At 39.5% G+C, this 19852-nt stretch overlaps 3 protein-coding genes across 4 annotated transcripts; all 3 read right to left on the bottom strand.

Moving 5' to 3' along the window:
• Positions 1-3730: 3730 nt before the first annotated feature.
• LOC124899579 (pectinesterase inhibitor 10-like) lies at positions 3731-4710 on the bottom strand. Its single transcript, XM_047414494.1, has 4 exons — positions 4695-4710; positions 4479-4534; positions 4308-4313; positions 3731-4219 (listed from the first exon to the last, which is right to left on the bottom strand). Exons 1-4 carry the CDS (start codon positions 4708-4710, stop codon positions 3731-3733), a joined length of 567 nt encoding a protein of 188 aa, XP_047270450.1.
• Positions 4401-10559, bottom strand: LOC107855876 (transcription factor bHLH81). 2 transcript variants are annotated; one of them, XR_001670382.2, is made up of 6 exons: positions 9968-10546; positions 8121-8261; positions 7943-8008; positions 7722-7799; positions 5293-5361; positions 4763-4813 (listed from the first exon to the last, which is right to left on the bottom strand). XR_001670382.2 is itself a non-coding variant. In XM_016700885.2 (5 exons), exons 1-5 carry the CDS (start codon positions 10412-10414, stop codon positions 4763-4765), a joined length of 774 nt encoding a protein of 257 aa, XP_016556371.1. In that variant the 5' UTR covers positions 10415-10559; the 3' UTR covers positions 4401-4762. The 2 variants fall into 2 exon arrangements, 1 of the variants encoding a protein (XP_016556371.1); XM_016700885.2 differs by lacking the exon at positions 7722-7799 and having other exon boundaries at positions 4401-4813; positions 9968-10559.
• A 7472-nt stretch (positions 10560-18031) lies between these two features.
• Positions 18032-18953, bottom strand: LOC124899580. The gene is made up of 2 exons (XM_047414495.1): positions 18789-18953; positions 18032-18325 (listed from the first exon to the last, which is right to left on the bottom strand). The coding sequence occupies exons 1-2, from the start codon at positions 18951-18953 to the stop codon at positions 18032-18034; spliced, it is 459 nt and encodes a 152-aa protein (XP_047270451.1).
• Between the last annotated feature and the right edge of the window lie 899 nt (positions 18954-19852).

Here is a 19852-nt window from a genome sequence, read left to right on the forward strand (position 1 = left end):
ACGCATAATCAAACTCAGTCCTGTATTATCAATAATGTAAAATGCAGAATCAAAGAAATGAAAGATTCCAAAAAGCCCCATTTCGCAAAGACAAAGCAGGACTAGTAATACTGCACCTTCGGTTCAAGCAAAGTATCTATATGAACTTTATAAACATGCAAGTATCGCGGATGCAGAATCTGAACGCTAATTCCTACAACAACAACAACAAACCCAGTGTATTCCCACCTGGTGGGGTCTGGGGGGGTAGGATGTACGCAGTCCATACCTCTACCTCTGAAGAAGTAGAAAGGCTGTTTCCGATAGACCCCCGGCTCAAGACACGCGGTACCACACAAACACATAGTAAAGCACAGCACAAGGTTACAAGATTACATAACATAAATACGGCACCCATAAGTAATCTAAAACAAAGGAAAACACACAGATCCATAATAAAACATGGGACACGGGCTTCTAACATGCATAAACCCCCACCAAGTAGTTCCCTACACTAGCGACTCAGGCTGGCCCTAGTCCTCTGCCCTGATTCGCGTCCTCCAGACCTTCCTATCTAGGGTCATGTCCTCGGTGAGCTGTAACTGCTCCATGTCTCGCCTAATCACCTCACCCCAGTACTTCTTCGGCCTACCCCTACCCCGCTTAAACCCATCCAACGCTAGCCTCTCACACCTACGGACCGGGGCATCCATGCCCCTCCTCTTCACGTGTCCGAACCATCTCAATCGGGCTTCCCGCATCTTGCACTCCACTGGTGTCACACCAACCTTCTCCCGGATGTTCTCATTCCGAACTCTATCCCCTCTAGTCAGTCCACACATCCAGCGCAACATCCGCATTTCTGCCACCCTCATCTTTTGAATGTGGGAGTTCTTCACTGACCAACACTCCGCTCCATACAACATGGCCGGACGGACTACCGCCCTGTAGAATTTGCCTTTAAGCTTAGGCGGCACCTTCTTATCACACAGCACCCCCGACGCAAGCTTCCACTTCATCCATCCCGCCCCAATACGGTGCGAGACATCCTCATCAATCTCACCGTTACTCTGGATCACGGACCCGAGATACTTGAAACTCTCCCTCTTACCTACCTCCTGTGATTCCAGCTTCACTACTACCTCGTTCTCCCTCCTCATGTCATTAAACTTGCATTCCACATACTCTGTCTTGCTTCTGCTCACCCTGAACCCTTTATACTCAAGGGTTTGCCTCCACACCTCTAATTTGTCGCTCACACCCTCTCGGGTCTCAGCTATCAGAACTACATCGTCTGCAAAAAGCATACACCACGGCACCTCCCCTTGAATACGCCGTGTCAACACATCCATTACCACTGCAAACAAAAAGGGACTAAGAGTAGATCCCTGATGCAACCCTGTCCGGACCGTGAAATGTTCTGAGTCTCCTCCCGCCGTCCTCACCTTAGTTTTCGCTCCATCATACATATCCTTGATTGCTCTGATATATGCCAGCGGTACTCCCCTCACCTCCAAGCATCTCCAAAGCACCTCCCTAGGGACTTTGTCGTAGGCCTTCTCCAGGTCGATAAACACCATGTGTAGGTCCTTCTTCCTCTCCCTATACTGTTCCACCAACCTCCGTACCAGGTGAATTGCCTCCGTCGTCGAGCGGCCAGGCATAAATCCAAACTGGTTTTCTGAAATAGACACTATCCGTCTCAGCCTCACCTCGACCACTCTCTCCCAGATTTTCATAGAGTGACTCAATAACTTAATACCCCTATAGTTGTTGCAACTCTGGATGTCCCCCTTATTCTTATAGAGAGGTATCATGGTGCTCCACCTCCAAGCCTCGGGCATCTTTGCCGTCTTGAAGATTTCATTAAACAATCCCGTCAACCACCTCAGACCAGCCTCTCCAACGAACTTCCAAAACTCGGCCGGTATCTCATCCGGCCCCGTCGCCCTACCCCTTCACATTCTGCGAACAGCCTGTCTAACCTCTTCTACCTTAAAACGTCTACAATAGCTAAAATCCCGACACTCCTCTGAGTGCTCCAGTTCCCCTAACACAATAGCTCTATCCCCTTCGTCATTCAAGAGCCTATGAAAGTACGACTGCCATCTATTCTTAATGTGGCCGTCTTCCACCAACACTCTACCGTCCTCCCCCTTAATGCACCTCACCTGATCGAGGTCACGACCCTTCCTCTCCCTAGCCTTAGCGAGTCTAAACAACTTTTTCTCCCCTCCCTTCCCCTGTAACCCTACATACAGGCTCTCAAAGGCGGCCGTCTTAGCTGCCGTGACTGCTGACTTAGCCTCCTTCCTCGCTAGCTTGTACTCTTTCCTGTTTACCCGTTTCTCCTCTTCGTCCTTACTCTCCACCAACTTGGCATACGCCCCTTTCTTGGTCCCCACTTTCTTCTCCACCTCTTCATTCCACCACCAATCCCCCTGATGGTGCCCGGCCCGGCCCCTAGAAACCCCCAACACCTCACTCGCATTCTCCCTGATGCACCTAGCCGCGCCCTATCCCACATACTATCCACGTCTCCCCTACACTCCCACACCCCCATTCCTGCCAACTTCTCCCTTATCTCCCACGCCTTCACTGGCGTCAAGCCGCCCCACTTAATTCTAGGTCTACACTCCCTACTTCTCTTCTTTCTATTCTTCTTTATACCCAAATCCATAACCAAGAGCCTATGTTGGGTCGAAAGGTTCTCACTCGGGATGACCTTACAATCCTTACACCACGCCCTATCCCTTTTCCTAAGCAACACAAAGTCAATCTGGGTCCTGGCTACCGCGCTCCGAAAGGTGATCAGGTGCTCGTCCTTCTTCGGGAAGCCCGAGTTCACCACCACCAGCCCAAAGGACCTCGCAAACTCCAGTAGGGTAGCCCCGTCCTCATTTCTCTCCCCAAAACCAAAACCACCATGCACATCACCAAAGCCTCCCGGTAGCGCCCTGATGTGCCCGTTGAAATCTCCTGCTACAACAATCTTCTCCGAGCTTGGCACGCCTCTCACCACCTCCTCCAAGGCCTCCCAAAACCGCATCTTCTCCTCCCCCTCCAATCCCACTTGCGGTGCATAGGCACTACACACGTTCAGGGTAAACCCCCGAATGACCAACTTAATAGTCATCAACCTATCATTGATCCTCTTCACCTCTACTACCTGACCTCTAAGCTCTTCATCCACTAAGATGCCAACTCCATTCCGATGCCTCTCGCTCCCAGAGTACCACAGCTTGTAACCATCCACATCCCTAGCCTTAGACCCTACCCACTTGGTCTCCTGAACACACGCAATATTGATCCTTCTCTTCCTAAGGGTCTTCACAAGCTCTATGGACTTGCCCTGCAGGGTCCCTATATTCCAAGACCCAACCCTCAGCCTACCTTCACTACCCGCACGCCCTCCACTACTTTCCCCGCGGCCAAACCTTGGCCTCCCTCCCACTCCCGCCCTTTCCTCATCCCCCGCCCCCACCACTGCCCCCCGCCCCAACCCCCTCGGACATGACCCTATCCACCCATTACTGCCCACAGCCACAACTAGGCGAAAGTATAAGAGAATATAAAGATAATATAAAGATATAAAGACATAAACGATGGTAATAGTAAAGCAGCAGCAATTAATACAAGGCTCACACCAATTCAAGGAACTATTCCAGCAACCAAACTATACTCAATTACTAGTATAATACGAAGAATGAAAGAATGCAGAATGAAGAATGAAATAAGCAAAGGTTAGAAGTCACCAGATTTCACTTGTAGACCAAGCCGGCAACCAAGCCCCGCGTGGACCTGCTGCCGGGGGATCGCTACTGAGATGGATCCGCGGCTGCCGGCTGAAGACCGAGCTACAGCTGCTGCCCTGTTGTACGGCGCCGGCGGAGGGGGGGGGCTGGACAGAGGGGGGGGGGGGGGGGGGTACGGCAGGGGGGAACCGGATCTCGGCGACGGAGCCAGATGACCAGCGGTCAGGTCCGGCGGTCAGCGTCGGTGACCGGCGGTCGGGTCGGCGCCGGAGGGCCGAGGCGCGGGAGAGAGAGGGTACGGCGGTGACCGGCGGTAGGGTCGGCGCCGTAGGTCGACGACGGCGACGGAGCCAGAGACCGGCGACGGAGACCGGCGACGAAGCCGGAGACCGGCGACGGAGGTCGACGCCGGGGACCGGTGGTCGGGTCGGGTCGGCGCCGACGGTCGGCGACGGCGCCGAAGGCCGTGGACCGAGATAGAGAGTCTAGTGAGAGAGAGAGTCTAGTGAGAGAGAGAGCCGTTAGAGAGTCTAGGCCGTTATCCGAACGCTAATTCCTAAAAGTACAAAATACCTCAACCTGTTAACATGAAAAGAAAAATAGATAAAAGTATAAGTCTCACAGTAAAAAATCCAAAACATATTGCCTTTCCAAGAGATCCAACTATTAAACTTCAAACAGATCCATTAATATTTATTGATTTGACTTTGCTTTCAACATGACAGGTCTGCAAATCATGATTACATCTTCAGAAAGTGAAGTTTTCTGCTGCAGAAATTTGACTATTAAGCAAATTGACACTACATATACAACATAATACAACTACACCAGAAAAGAGTACAACCTAAATTTAATAATAAAAAGCCGAAGCGGATTCTGGAATCTCAAGTAGCAAAGCTCCTGCGAATTTCCATTAATATCTACACATGAAGAAGAATAGGATATAGAGGAGTGAATTACCATATCTAAACCGCATGCATCTAAGCAAACTATTGCCTATATACTCTACAGGAACTCTCTTCTTCCCATTATTGATCTTTCATTGAGCACGTGCATTTCTTCTGATGCTCCGTAAGTTCCTGCAGGATTAGATTTCCAAAATGAAACCCAACCTTGTATAGAATTGTGACAAACCAGTGCAATGTCTTTTAAGTACACGCTTCATTAGACCAGCAACTACCATTAATCAAATCAGGTGACATAACTATATTGGAAGACCTCACAAAGTAATAACTTGAATGTAATTAATCAGAAACTGGAAGCAATTTCTTTGCAGAATTGAAAGAGGATAAAAGCCACCAGATAAGAAACTGCACAGGCCAGTGTTGACTCACTTTTTCTGCTAATGTACAGAAGCAAGGAGCCAAATGGTTGTTGTTTTGAGGTTATCAACAGCAAACATTTGAGTAAGCCACTTAATTTCTTTCTGTTCAAGTTTTTCTTTTTGTCTTACTAACTTCCTTTAATTTCTTTCTGTCCAAGTTATTTTTCTTTTTGTCTTACTTCCTTGCCAGTGAGTTTTGGAATACACAATCACTGGAGTGACTTCATGAATTACCTGAATCTGCCTCTGCAGAAACTTCACGTATTCGACTGCTTCTTCCAACATGTCGGCTGTGTTGGTTTGCTGTGGATGGAAAAACTCAATGTCAGTCATGAATTTACTGTGTACAATAAGAACAGCACAGACAACTAGCGATAAATCAGTCAATCTATTTGCAGCTACGCTCACTGTAAAGTGGTGCAAGTATTGAGATTCTTTCTGTTTCACCCCAAATCAGCCGAGATTTATCATCTTTTTATAACAAACCTTAGTTTTACCATTTCATTATTAATAGAAGAAAATCAATTTTACCACCCATAAAACACCACATAATTGTAAGATAGCTTTTCTTCTTTGTTCTGTACCTTCTAAACTGCTGATCCTCATTAAGCACATATATGACATCTTGGCCAGCACAAAATATCCAAAATGAACAAGGCACTGTTTCTTAGTGAAGTCAAACATTAAGGATCCCATAGACATGACATAAAAATTAGGGATAAATCAGGACATCAGCCAAATTAATATTGAGGTCTAAAAGAAGTTCAATGGTGCAGGCTCGACAAATGATATACCAGCGAAAAGGTGGAACAGAGAGAGAGAGAGAGGGAGCCAAAGGTAAAAAGAGAGAAGAATGAGAAAGATAAGAGATAATAAAGAGGGGGTGTTGTACTACTCAAACTCTTAAGATATGTTGTGAAGTAAAATCTAAGCTATCATATCCTTCAATCTTAAATGCCCGTCAATGGAAGAACATTCTAAATTACTTCTCAAAATCTAAAATATTTTGGTCTGCATTCAGGCGGAAAGAGACATTTGGTGTGCATTCTATGAAGAAGCAGGCGAATGCTCTCTTTGCTCTTACTATGATAAGAATTCATTCCTTTGTTAGAGTAGGTAAAGACTCATTTATACACTTAGAATAAACATTTATGGATTCTTTAATCCAGATTTAAATTATAGATCAAATCAAGATGTACTTGGTGATATTAGTGGTCATTGCTTAAGTTCACTTGATCCATTAGATAAAAACTCTTTTTTTTTTGACAAGGGAGATAAAACTCATTTTTTACAAAGTAAAGACTCATCTATATACCTAGAAACAATAACATATATGGATTCTTAATCCAAGACTTAGATTAATTGATCAGGGAATCAAGAGTCAAGACATACTTTGTGATATTAGTGGTCATTGCCAAAGGTTTGGGTGTGGTGGGTGTCTTTGGTCTCTGTGTGTATGTTCCTACTTGGTGGGTTTCCTATTTCTTAGTCCTTATTTCGTAGTGCTCTTATTTCTCTTATCTCGCATTTTCTATGATTTCTATTTTTGTTATTTTATTCCTTATTTCTATTATGTCATTCATCCTGCTGCTTGTTTCATTACAACCTTGTTTACTATTCTTTATCTTGAGCCGAGGGTCTATCGGAAACAATCTCTCTAATTCTTCGGAGGTAGCGGTATGGACTGCGCACATCTTACCCTCCCCAGACCACACTTTGTGGGAACACACTAGGTTTGTTTGTTGTTTGTTGATTGCCAAAGGTTAAGCAATTGATCTATTGGTAGGATTTTTGAAGTGTGAGAATGTATTGTTTCTTAAATATGGCTTTCATTTTATCCTACATCGTAATGGATGTTTGACCAAAATACTTCCTTTGGAATGATATTCTGACCGTACTTTTTGGCATTCCCGACATGTTCATCCTGTCACAGAACATATCTAACATATCAAACAACTTGGAGTAATCTTCTAACATCAACAACAACAACAACAAACCCAGTATATTCCCACATAGTGGGGTCTAGGGAGGGTAGAGTGTACGCAGTCCATACCACTACCTCAAAAGAGGTAGAGAGGTTGTAGTAATCTTCTAACGTATCTTTTTTTTTTTTTTGAGAATTCAATCTTCTAACATATCTAACCATTCAATCTTATCTAGTTTGCCTAACATCTGTCCTTTACTTCAACAGGCAACAAGAAGGTTGAGATTTGACAAAATCGAGACTGGAGCTTCGTTTAGCAAAAACTCAGTTTTTTATGTTAAATGGCTATTGTGAGTTCGTCACAAATGGATTAGCATAAGCAAAGGAGGCATTCAACGAGGATAAACAGAATTTATCTTATTCCTTACAATTTCAAAAGATCAGATCAATTCTAATGATGGTTGAACTTATGCGAATAGGTAAGAACTTATCTCTCAAATGGTGAGTAATGAGTATTACATTGAGTAATGGGAGGGAACCACTGGTATTACAAGAACGTTGGCCATTTAAGTATGGCTACAACTTGGACGATTAGTTCTTAGAATTTTCTAAAATCATCTTTAAGATTGAATAATGTTATATAGATAGAATCAGCTGTCAGCAAAATTGGATTTAAGTGCCATAAAATATAGGTTTTGTTCTTCATAGCTACTTTTCTTCATGCATTCGGTAGACTCACCCATTAGGACCATTGATGTCATAAAGAAGTTGATTATCAATTTGAGATTAAAGGTGGGTGTCTCGTTCATCATTTTTCCTGTAGAGGGAGACATGATAGAAGTGTGAAAATAACATGTGCTAAATCCCTCAAACTAGCACACGTCAAAGCCCTTATGAAATTACTATTACTATTATGAGTAACTTCAAAAGATGCACAAGGAGCTCCCTTAAATAACTTACCTTGTCCATATTTGGCACCAGTTCCTGAAGTTTCCTAATACGGTCACTTATACGCGTTCGACGAACCTTGCACAAGAGAAATACAAGCGCAACCTTATTAGACTAATGATTGGTCAACTTAAATTGCCTATAAACACAGGTAATTACAAGCAAAAAGAGAAGTGGGAAAATGCTTTACCCGCTCCGCGATGCTGCGAGGATGGGTAGCACAACCACGCTTTGCTCGAACCTTACAAGGCACTAAATCATCCATGAGCTTCTCCATTTCAGCATCCAGTGACCCACCAGAACCATGTAACTGCCCACTTGGCTCTCCCTTCTACACCCCCCAACACAAACAAGCATACGTAAATATTAATTAATAAAGATAGAGTTTCAAGAGGGAAAAAGAAATTCAGATCATACACACATTAGATAAATTTGCTTCAGAGTTTACGCACACAGTTCACCCTGCGCATAGCGGGAGCTTTGGTGCAGCAGGCTGCCTTTTTTAAAAAAAAATAAGGAACCAACTTTATTATCCCTATATGATGATCTTTCAGCATTGGTTATATTTGTACAACAACCAATAGACTTGAAGATCAATCCAAACAAAAATAATAAAAAGAAAAAGAAACATATAGAAAGACCATATATGTCAGACTCCCCGACAGATTACACATAGGTTCAGACAACACAATCATCTGTACTTATTTCAGAAACCTAGGAACATTTTCCTCCAAGTAGAAAGATGATCTTACTTCCACAAGGAAAATAAGCTTTTCAACAATCTCAACATAAAACAAAATACAAAGGGTAGACAAATCTTTTTAAGGAAAGTCAAGTCATGTACTCCATCTCAGATGAGATGAATATTCAAGACACTGTTACTTTACAAACAAGAACAACACATCTAGTGTAATCCCACAATTTTTTTTCTTTTTTTTTGGGGGTGAGGGGTGGGGTGGGGGTGAGGGGGGTTGGGGGGTTATGCAAACTTTACCTGCACCCTTGAGGTAGATAGGTTGTTTCCGATAGAACCTCGGCCAGATGAAATAAAAGCAGTTCGGCAAAGAAAATAACATAAATGAAGAAGCCATAACTACAGAAAGCATCATATAGCATACTGCACAGTAACTATAAAAAAAATATGATAATCAAAGTACAAAAAGTGAGAAATAATATTATAAATGGGAGAACAAGACGCAACTGGAGTAATACTACAACTATTAACATGGTAGGATAAATGAGACCACATTGGGTATGATAATTAACAAACATTTACAAGTAAAAAACACAACTTTCAAGGTTGAAATTAACTTTGACATCAAAACGTTTCAAGCTAAGCATCTTATACATGGAAATAGCAAGGAATTGCTAGCAAAAGTAGTAGGAAAACACAAAAAGATCAAAACAAATATTAGCTCTTCAATAGAACTCACTAAATGAACTAAAATCCAAATGACTAGCATAAATTCTTGGAAAACAGACAGAGACCATCAGTTCAAGTCAACACCCTAACCCCCCCCCCACGCCACCCCACCTCGTTCCCGGGAAGAAAAGTTAAAAGTTCAAACTTTTGGGTAAGGTGATAATCTGTGACATAAAAATATTTCAAGCTCACTTTAGGAAAGCAAGGTAGTACAGTATGCTAAGAATTCATTAAATGCAGCAAGAGATACAGGAAAACCCAGGAGGATCAAAACAAATATTAGCTCTTAGACAGAACTCATTAAAAGGGCAGCCCGGTGCACTAAAGCTTCATTAAAAGGGCAGCCCGGTGCACCCCGGTGCACTAAAGCTTCCGATAGGAGCCCTGTATTTCCGCAAGAAATGATTTCCACAGCTTAAACCCATAACCTAGTAGTACATAAATGCCAACAACTTTACCAGCTATGCCAACTCATTAAATGAACTAAAATCCAAAATGATTACCATAAATCCTTGAAAAAAACAAACAGAGATCATTGGTTCAAGTCACCCCCTACCCCCACCCCCACCCCTAACCAACACACACACACACACACACAAAAACGGTATACTAACCAACTGGGACTTCAATTTTCTGGGAGAACTTTCCGAATTACCCTCTCGACCTCGCTTAACAGACTGAGAAACATCAACAGAGGGAGAAAGATACTCCAAACTAGACGGAATCCCATAACTTGAAAAATAACCACCAGCATCAGAGCTAATTTGCGCCAGAAACTCCGCCGGTGAACTATTCTGCCTTAGAAAACTACTACTAGTACTACCACCAACGGATTCAAACAAACCCGGATCCATTTTAAGCTCCGGTAACTTGTGAGTACTTGATGGGTGCGGTGGTGGTTTATTGGGTGTATGTAAAATGGGAGAAGAAGGATTAAGTACTACTTCGGTTTCGTTCTCAGTATCGTCGGATTCAAGTAGTGCTTCTAACCATGTCGCCGGAGCTGAACGGAAACGGGAAAGTCCTCCTCCGGCTCCGGTGCCGGTAGCTCCACGTTGCATCGGTGAAATTTTTCCGGGAAAAGTTTTTTATTTACTTTTTTCAGGTGAATTTTGTGGTGTTTTTTTAATTTTGGAAAAAAATTAAAAGTGAGGTAAAGAAGAAGACTAGAAGGATCTTTTGTGTACATATTTGTTGTGTGTGGGTATAGCGACATGGTAGGTATATGTTTTTTTCTATTATTATTATTTTTCATTCAGTATTTTGTATTCGCGTTAAAGTCCCACTAACCTAAATTTATTTCAGATATAATTCACTTGGAGAAAATACTTTTTATTAAAAAGAAATTTTGTGAAACTTAAATTCAAAACTTTTAATTAAAAAAAAAAACAATCCTATTCACTACAACATATTTTTTGATGGCCTAAATGGTATATGTTATTGAGTTCTATAGAGAAAGATATATAGTTGATAAGTATTCTCCATCTTAACAAGAGTTGATGTAATTAACAAAACGAATATTATCTAAAAATATTACTTAAAACTTCATAATTTTTGTTATGTGATTGTTAAATATTCATTAACTTTTTATTAAGCTATACACATTATACTATTATTTTATGATATTTGCTGTGTTAATTTTAAAAATAAATTGAGTAATTAATGTAAATCCTGAAGTGTAAAATGTTTCTTAAAATAACAATTAATATAATGCTATAAAAAGGATCCGAAAGAGAGTATATTCATTATTCTATATCGAGAATCACTTAAACAAGTAAAAATATTATTTAATTGAAAATAATTATTTATAAATTATAGGGATTAATAGAATATTTTAATCTCTTAATTCAGATTTAAAATTTTTAATTAAAAGCGAGAGACTAAAGCCTCATTTGGTCATGAAGATTACTTTTTTCCGGAGTTGAAGTCGAAGTTGAAGTTATATTAGACCATGAATATAAATTTAAAGTTGTTTTTGAAATTTTGTGAGAGAAGTATGAGTGAAAAAAGTTCACTTTTCTAAATAATTTTTCGGAATTGGAATTGGAAAATCATGGTCAAACGCAGTGTGTTTTCACTTTCACATTTTATATGATATTTTTTTCTAATTAAAAAATATTATTAATAAAATAATTTAATTTAAAATTCTTTTTTGTTCTTAATCAAAAAACTATAACTAGACAAATATAAAATTATTTTACGTAATAAATTTTATAAAAATTATTTTACGTCATAAACTTTATAAAAAAATAATTAAATAGTGTGTTAAACCAAATAGTATCACATACAATAAGTTAAAGGAGTACTAAATTATTTATTTTGATATGAATAGAAAGAGTCTAAAATTCTAAATTAAGAAATACTAAGTTAAGTATTATTTTGAGGTCTACACTGTGTAACCAAAACCAAAGCGTAAGGAAGGAGCGCGTGGATGCACGCTCAACCAAATAAAAACCTTTCCCATTTTCCCCGTTTTATCTTCTAAGCAAAAAAAAATCACTTACTGAATTGAACTTTGGTGAGGGGAAAAAATAAGTAATAAATTTTAGTTATTACAGTTTATTTATTTTTAAAATTTAAATCTTAATTATTAAGCATATTTATTTTTATAATAATCTTTCTATCACCTTATGAATTTGAATGATTAAGATCTATAATAAAAATTTAATATAATTAAAATATTTATTCAAAGATTTCTATATGAACGATGACGTGTGGTTCATTTGCAGTCCATTCATTTTCATCTCTAATTTATTGTCCATCATTATCAACTATCAGCATACATCTATCACCTACAATCATCATTATCAATTCTAACAATCACCACTTATTATCAAACTCATTTGTTAGTATTATTAGCTATCTTTACGATCATTACTGCTAATCAATAATTATTAATGACAGTCACCACAATCAATCATCACCATATATCGTCAACTAACATCACTATTTACTATCATTATTTAGTTATTATTATCATCCATTATCATTATCAATCACTACAAATCAACATTCACGGTTAATTATCATTCTAAAGTCAACATCACCACTAGTTATTACGTTGATCGACAACCACAACCATCATCGTTAGTCATCATCAACTCCAACTGTCATATATTTTTTTAAAATATATTATTAATATAGGACTAAATTAATTTAAAATTTTACTTTACTTTTTTTATTCATCACTTCATCTATCTATATGACTCATTTTTCCTTTTAATCAATTTAAAAAAGAATGATACATTTTCATTTTTAGTAAGTAGCTATTTAACTTTAAAATATCAATTTTACCTATATTAAAATAATTTACAATCATACAAAATTTATTTTAGATTATAGATTTTTTTTTCTTTTTTTAAACCTCGTTCTAAATTAATTATCTCGCATAAACTAAGATGGAAGGAATAGTAAATAATTAGTTTAAGTCAAATGAACCGTAAAGCATCGTTATCAGGATAATGACACAACATAAATAACAAAAGACTTATCTGAATTTTGTGGCAGAGGAAGAATAGGGTTCCAAATTAATGGGATTCGCGTGAGAAGAGCGCGTGGATAATGTTCAGCAAAATAATTTCAACCTTTTTCTTTGTCAATTTTATAGCTGTATAACTCATTGAAAATTGTGGCACTTCACCCTGGCCACATATTAAAAAGGAAAAATAGGACCATACTATATAAAATAGAAATATTTTAGTGGATGTGAGTGTTTTACGCCATCTTTTTACTTTGTTCTTCATTATCTCCATATTTTATTTGACTATGTCCGATTAATATTAAATATCGAGTTTAAATTATTAATTTGACTTAAAAGTAGTGTTTGAAAAAAGAAGAAATATTCAATCAAATGAAGTTAAAGCATGAACAGCTTAATAAATTCATATTTTGAAAATTATGAAAGTTTTATGCAAAATCAAATATTTTGAAACCTCTTAAAAATAGAAAAGTTAAATTACGAAAATGGTCTTTTCTAATATTTTTTGGACAAGGGGATTTGATGAAGTAATTATTAAAGGTTTTATTTTATTAGTATGGTTGTTTAAGTGGGAGAAGAATTGGGTCGAGATATTAAAATTGGTTTTACATAATGCTAAAATTTAATTACTAAAATTGGTTTTAATAATTTTTCAATTACTTATTAGGATTAAATAAATGTATTTTTTAATCTTATGGCACATCGAAACGTAAAGCGAAGAAAAAAGCAATCAATTTTAAAAAAAGTTCATCTTTTATGAACGAAGATGGATGAAAAACACTAAATTATCTTTTATTAAATAAATTTGTACGCTTAGATCTTTCAATATGATGTATCGAAAAATAAATCTGCAGATCAAACTAAATTGCCACTACAAAATAAAGATGTTACCTCTATGCGTTAAAACTTGTTTGATTGAAGATTCTCATTGAACAAGCCATTGTTGCTTGACTAATCAGTCTTTCTTCGGTTTCTTATGCTTACTAAATTTCACTTCAATATCATCCTCTTCAAAGTCAAATCACAAAAATCTGCAAAGCACCAACGTCGTGGGCTCAATATCTCTTTCATAGTTCACAATCTGCTCATCCAAAAACTCAATTTCAACCCTTCAATTTCGGGAATTACAAATTCACAATTTTTCCCTCAAGCAAAATTCTAATGAAACCCCAAAAGTTTCTCTCCTTCGATGAAATTTGAAAATACTTTGACGATTTAAGTATTGACGGAATTCTAACATTGAGTTAAAGACAAGAGAAGTTTCAATGCCGAGTCAAATACTTCAAAATCACATGTCGAAATAAGTTGTTATTTCAACTCATATACATAATGATACGAGAATGACAATGGAAACACGAAACATATTCCAAATAGTCCACAAATCACAACAAGTCGTGGACTAAATGGAGACCTCTCTCGGATTCTCTACAACTACATAATAACGAGATAGAAAGGGGTGTTTTCAACACCAAATCAACCAACCCAAACTATGATTAACAACAAGAAGATGAAGAACAAGATGAACTTAATAATGGGAATAACAACAACACAAACGGGTACAATACGAGATACAAATATTTCAAGATTACAAGAATAGAAAGGATAGTTAGAGTGACATATACTATCTCATGAACTAAGAACTTAAGTGTATTCAATCACCTAGACCCTTAATACAATGATAATAGGAACACTTACTCTCTTCGGTGAGCACAAAAGAGACCTCAACCTGCTCTAGCACCCAACGCTCTAAGCAAGAATGAAACACGAGTGATTCCACCCTAGTTACAAGTTTCGGATTTGTGCCTCAAGGAGAGAGGACTTATCTTTCAATATTATACAACATTCATTATCATCAAAGTCTAATGAATGAAATCCTAAAAGGTTTTATTTATAGATATTACAAAATAGTGTGAAATGTCCATAATATCCCTCAAGGGTGAGGTGCCCATCAAGTGCAAGAAGTGGGCTGATTTTGGTGTATTTAGGCCCTCTTTTACACTTCACTTGTGCACTTTCTTGGACGGATTCATTACGCACTCATTCACATCCATCCTCGTGGTCGTACTTGTATCATCCTCCCCTTCTTAAAAAGGATTCGACCTCGAATTCGTACCTTACAAAATCAAGAGAAGACAACAAGCACACATCCTCAAAATATGAAGGGTTAGGGTTAGCAAAATACACATATCACATTCCATGCCGAGGGGGGACAAACTTGGAGTATATCCACGGGTCCTTTGTGTTGAATATAAAAGCTTAGTAAAAAAGACACAAAGGAAGCGGTCATTATCCACAAAAAGAGATAAGAAAGAACTTTGTCTTCCTTTATTAGCACCCACAACCAAACATTGCTTGTCGTCTTGACCAATCATTAAGTGGGGAGTGTAGAGATTTCCACATTCCAAGAGGGTGCTGGATCAAATGGAAAAATTAGCCGAGGCTATCCCTTCCTTCCCCTAGAATGTCACTCCTACATTCACATACAAAAATATTTTCATACACATAGTCTCTATCAACAAAACAAATTGCAATGTTTTTACCACACAAGATGTTCAAAGAGTCATATGCATTATCAAGATCAATTCTATAAACATCATCACTAACTTGAGAATTTTTAAGCACACTATTCACATGCTCAAGTAACAACAACAACAACAAACCCAGTATATTCCCACATAGTAGGGGCTGGGAAGGGTAAGATGTACGCAGTCCATACCACTACCTCTGAAGAAGTAGAAAGGTTGTTTTCGATAGACCCCCGTCTCAAGACAATGAATAATAATCAAATCCATAATAATAAAGTATGAAACAATACGGCATAACATGAATGCGACACTCAAAGATAATATTAGACATGGAAGAGTAAACAACTTCGTAATAGAGCATGAAACAGGATGACATAGCAATAAATAGTACACCCCCCAAGTAATACCCTACAATGGCGACCCAAACTGACACTAGCCTTCTATCCTAATTCACGACCTCCAGATCCTCCTATCTAGGGTCATGTCCTCAGTAAGCTGTAACTACTCCATATCCCGCCTAATCACCTCTCTCCAGTACTTGTTCGGCCTACCCCTACCCCGCCTAAAACCCTCCAAAGCTAGTCTCTCACACCTACGAACCAGAGCGTCCGTGCTTTTCCTCATCACGTGTTCGAACCATCTCAATCGGACTTACCGCATCTTGTTCTCTATCGAAGTCACTCCAACCTTCTCTTGGATAGTCTCATTCTGAACTCTATCACCCTTAGTTGACCCACATATCCAACGCAACATCCGCATTTCCGCCACCTTCATTTTTTGAATATGGGAGTTCTTGACTGACCAACACTCCACTCCATATAACATGGCCGGACGGACTGCCATCTTGTAGAATTTACCTTTAAGCTTTGGCGGCACCTTCTTGTCACACAACACTTCCGATGCGAGCTTCCACTTCATCCAACCCGCCCTAATACGGTGGGAGACATCTTCATCAATCTCACCGTTCCCCTGAATCATGGACCCGAGATACTTGAAACTATCGCTCTTACACACCACATGAGAATCCAGCCTTTCAACCACTTCATCCTCCTACCTCATGTCATTAAACTTGCATTCCAAATATTTTGTCTTGCTCCTACTCACTCTGAACCCTTTGGACTCAAGGGTCTGTCTCCACACCTCCAATTTATCATCCACACCCCTCTGCGTCTCGTTAATCAAAACCACATCATCTGCAAAAAGCATACACCAAGGCACCTCTCCTTGAATACGCCGCGTCAGTACATCCATCACCAAAGCAAACAAAAATGAACTAAGAGTAGATCCCTGATGTAACCCTGTCAAGACAGGGAAATGCTCCGAATATCCTCCGGCCATTTTCACTAGGGTTTTAGCTCCATCATACATGTCCTTGATTGATCTGAAATACGCCACCGGACCCCACTCACCTCCAAGTACCTCTAAAGGACCTCTTTAGGGACTTTGTCGTATGTCTTCTCCAAGTCGATAAACCCCATGTGCAGGTCTTTCTTCCTCTCCCTATATTGTTCCACCAGCCTCCATACTAGGTGAATTGCCTCCGTCGTCGAGCGCCCGGGCATAAATCCAAACTGGTTTTCCAAAATAGACACTATCCTTCTCAACCTCACCTCTAATTATCTCTCCAAAATCTTCATAGTGTGACTCAATAACTTGATACCCCTATAGTTGTTGCAATTCTGAATGTCACCCTTGTTCTTATACAGAGGGATCAAAGAACTTTATCTCCAAGCCTCGGGCATTTTCGCCGTCTTGAAGATGTTGTTAAACAAATCAGTCAACTACCTTAACCCAGCCTCGCCAGAAAACTTCCAAAACTCCATAGGGATCTCATCAGGCCCCGTCGCCCTACCCATTCGCATCCTGCAAACAGCCTCTCTAACCTCATCCACCTTAAAACGCCTACAATAACTAAAATCTCGATACTCCTCAGAGTGCTCGAGCTCACCTAACACAATATCTTTATCCCCTTCATCATTCAAAAGCTAATAAAAATACGTCTTCTATCATTTCTTAATGTGACCGTCCTCTGCTAACACCCTACCATCCTCTCCCTTAATGCGCTTCAACTGGTCGAGGTCCCGGCTCCTTCTCTCCCTAGCCTTAGTGAGCTTAAATAACCTCTTTTCCCCTTCTCTTTCCTACAACCCCACATACAAGCTCTCAAAAGCTGCAGTCTTGGCTACCATAACTGCCAACTTAGCCTCCTTCCTAGCTAACTTGTACTCAATCCTGTTAACCCGCTTCTCTTCTTCATCCTTACTCTCAGCTAACTTAGCATACGCTCCTTTCTTAGTTTCCACTTTCTTCTTAACTACATCATTCTACCACCAGTCCCCCAAATGATGCCCGACCCGACCCTTGGAAACACACAATACCTCACTAGCATTCTTCCTGATGCACCAAGCCACCCTATCCCACATATTATCCACGTCCCCCCTACACCCCCACACCCCCATTCCCGCCACCTTATCCCCTATCACCCGCGTATTCATCGGCGTTAAGCTGCCTCACTTAATTTTAGGTCTACCTTCCTCGCCCCTTCTCTTCCTATTCTTCTTTATACCCAAGTCCATCACTAAGAGCCTATGTTGGGTCGAAAGATTCTCACTCGGAATAACCTTAAAATCCTTACACAACACCCTATTCCCTTTTCTAAGCAGCAAAAAGTCAATTTAGGTTTTGGCCATCTCGCTTGGGAAGGTGATCAGGTGATCGTCCTTCTTCGAAAAGCTCGAATTCACCATCACCAGCCTAAAGGACCTTGTAAACTCCAACATAGCTGCTCCCTCATCATTCCTCTCCCCAAAAACAAAACCACCATGCACATCGCCAAAGCCTCCCGGCAACGCCCCGATGTACCCATTGAAATCTCCTGCTACCACAATCTTCTCAGAACTAGGCACGCCTCTCACCACCTCATCCAAAGTCACCCAAAACCGCATTTTCTCCTCCTCATCCAAGCCCACCTGTGGTACATAAACACTACACACGTTCAAGGTACAAACCCCAAAGACCAACTTAATAGTTCACATGCTCAAGTAGTGAACTACATTTAAGAGTAAATTGGTCATCATGCTCACCAAGCGTACTACCAAGAGTACTCATTTTCGAGACTACACATTCCTTGCATATAAGAGTACTCTCATCTTCCAAGAAGAGATTTCCATCTTTAGGAGAAATGTTGTCACACCATAATGGGTTAGCATATCGGCTATACCCTTCAAGGCAAGCTATACCATCATTTTCAACACTAGGTTCATTAGGAGTGTTTATATCATCTTCAAATAAGACATTAAACCTAAAGAGAGCATGATCTATCTCACAGACAGATTTGGAACTAGCAAGTGTTTCGCTTTCTATAAGTTCACTATCACGTACCAAAGATGTTTCAATCTCCTCTTTACCTTGGTGTGGGTCAGGGTAGCCCACATCTTCCTTCGCAAAGCTCTCGCTACAAGGTGTTTGGACAAGGAAAGTTGGATTTTGTGGGATAAGTTTAGGTAGCAATTGGTATAGCCTTTCCACGTGCCATTTCATTCCTTCAATATAGTCGGTGATGCGGTCAAATGTGGCATCGAGATTGGTGGCAGCCATGGAACCTAAAAGAAAAGACAACAACGAACAACAAAACAAACAAACTTGTTAGCTTAAAAATATTTCACCACACTCTCACTCTCGATTTTTACCTCACACTTGGTTTTACAAGTGTTGAAAATCGGCTCGTACTTCGTGAGTGATTGAGGGACGTGTCTATTTTTGCCCAGAATAGATTTTTATTTGAGTTGACTCAAAAGAAAATTTGTTTACGGACTTGAACCAATAAGACACAACGAATTCACAAAAGAGAGAAGCACACAACAAACGCTTAACACGAATGAACGAACACAAAGACTAACTAACAATCTAGTAGATGAGTACTAGTTTGCCAATTAGTAGTGGAACCAATAAAATTGAAACTAAGGAACAACAAAAGGAAACTAAAAAATCTAAAATTTGAGCCAAAATTTGATGCGTGAACAATAACTTGATGACGTGGCATCCACGTATTGGTTGCGGTTTCTACAATTTTTATTTTTCAAAGTCCAAGTCTGGACAAATTTTAATTTGGATTGGTGGAATTTGTTTTAAGGAGGGAAGAACAAGTCTTGGAACCTTTTTTTCAAGTTTCAAATTTCAAGACTTGACTTTTGTAGTACTTTTCCTTAAAACATGGACCCTTGTTTCATGGGAAAGTGATTGAGAAGTGATGCAAAGTCTTTTGGTGGTTGGAGGTCTTTTAAGACTAACAATTACTTACACTTCTTTCCTTCACCTTTTAGGATCTATCATTCACTTTATGTTCTAACAATATATGAAGGAAGGTGAAGAACTTAAAGAACAACAACTACCACACTAATAACAATAACAACAATCTTCAAGAACAACAACAATTCCAACGGCCAACTTCAATCCACAACAACAAACAACCAAGTCTCTTTAGTGTTGTGTTTTCG

Source organism: Capsicum annuum, chromosome 6, assembly GCF_002878395.1.
Source record: "Capsicum annuum cultivar UCD-10X-F1 chromosome 6, UCD10Xv1.1, whole genome shotgun sequence".
NCBI classification, from domain to species: domain Eukaryota; kingdom Viridiplantae; phylum Streptophyta; class Magnoliopsida; order Solanales; family Solanaceae; genus Capsicum; species Capsicum annuum.

Coding starts and splice junctions, on each gene's coding strand:
- LOC107855876 (XM_016700885.2), bottom strand. CDS start 10,414: ATGCAACGTGGAGCTACCGGCACCGGAGCCGGAGGAGGACTTTCCCGT. Junction 5,362..7,942: donor TGGTGCCAAATATGGACAAG/GTAAGTTATTTA, acceptor TTCCATCCACAG/CAAACCAACACAGCCGACAT. Junction 4,814..5,292: donor TTCTGCAGAGGCAGATTCAG/GTAATTCATGAA, acceptor CTAATCCTGCAG/GAACTTACGGAGCATCAGAA.
- LOC124899580 (XM_047414495.1), bottom strand. CDS start 18,953: ATGGCTGCCACCAATCTCGATGCCACATTTGACCGCATCACCGACTAT. Junction 18,326..18,788: donor AGAGCTTTGCGAAGGAAGAT/GTGGGCTACCCT, acceptor TATGTACCACAG/GTGGGCTTGGATGAGGAGGA.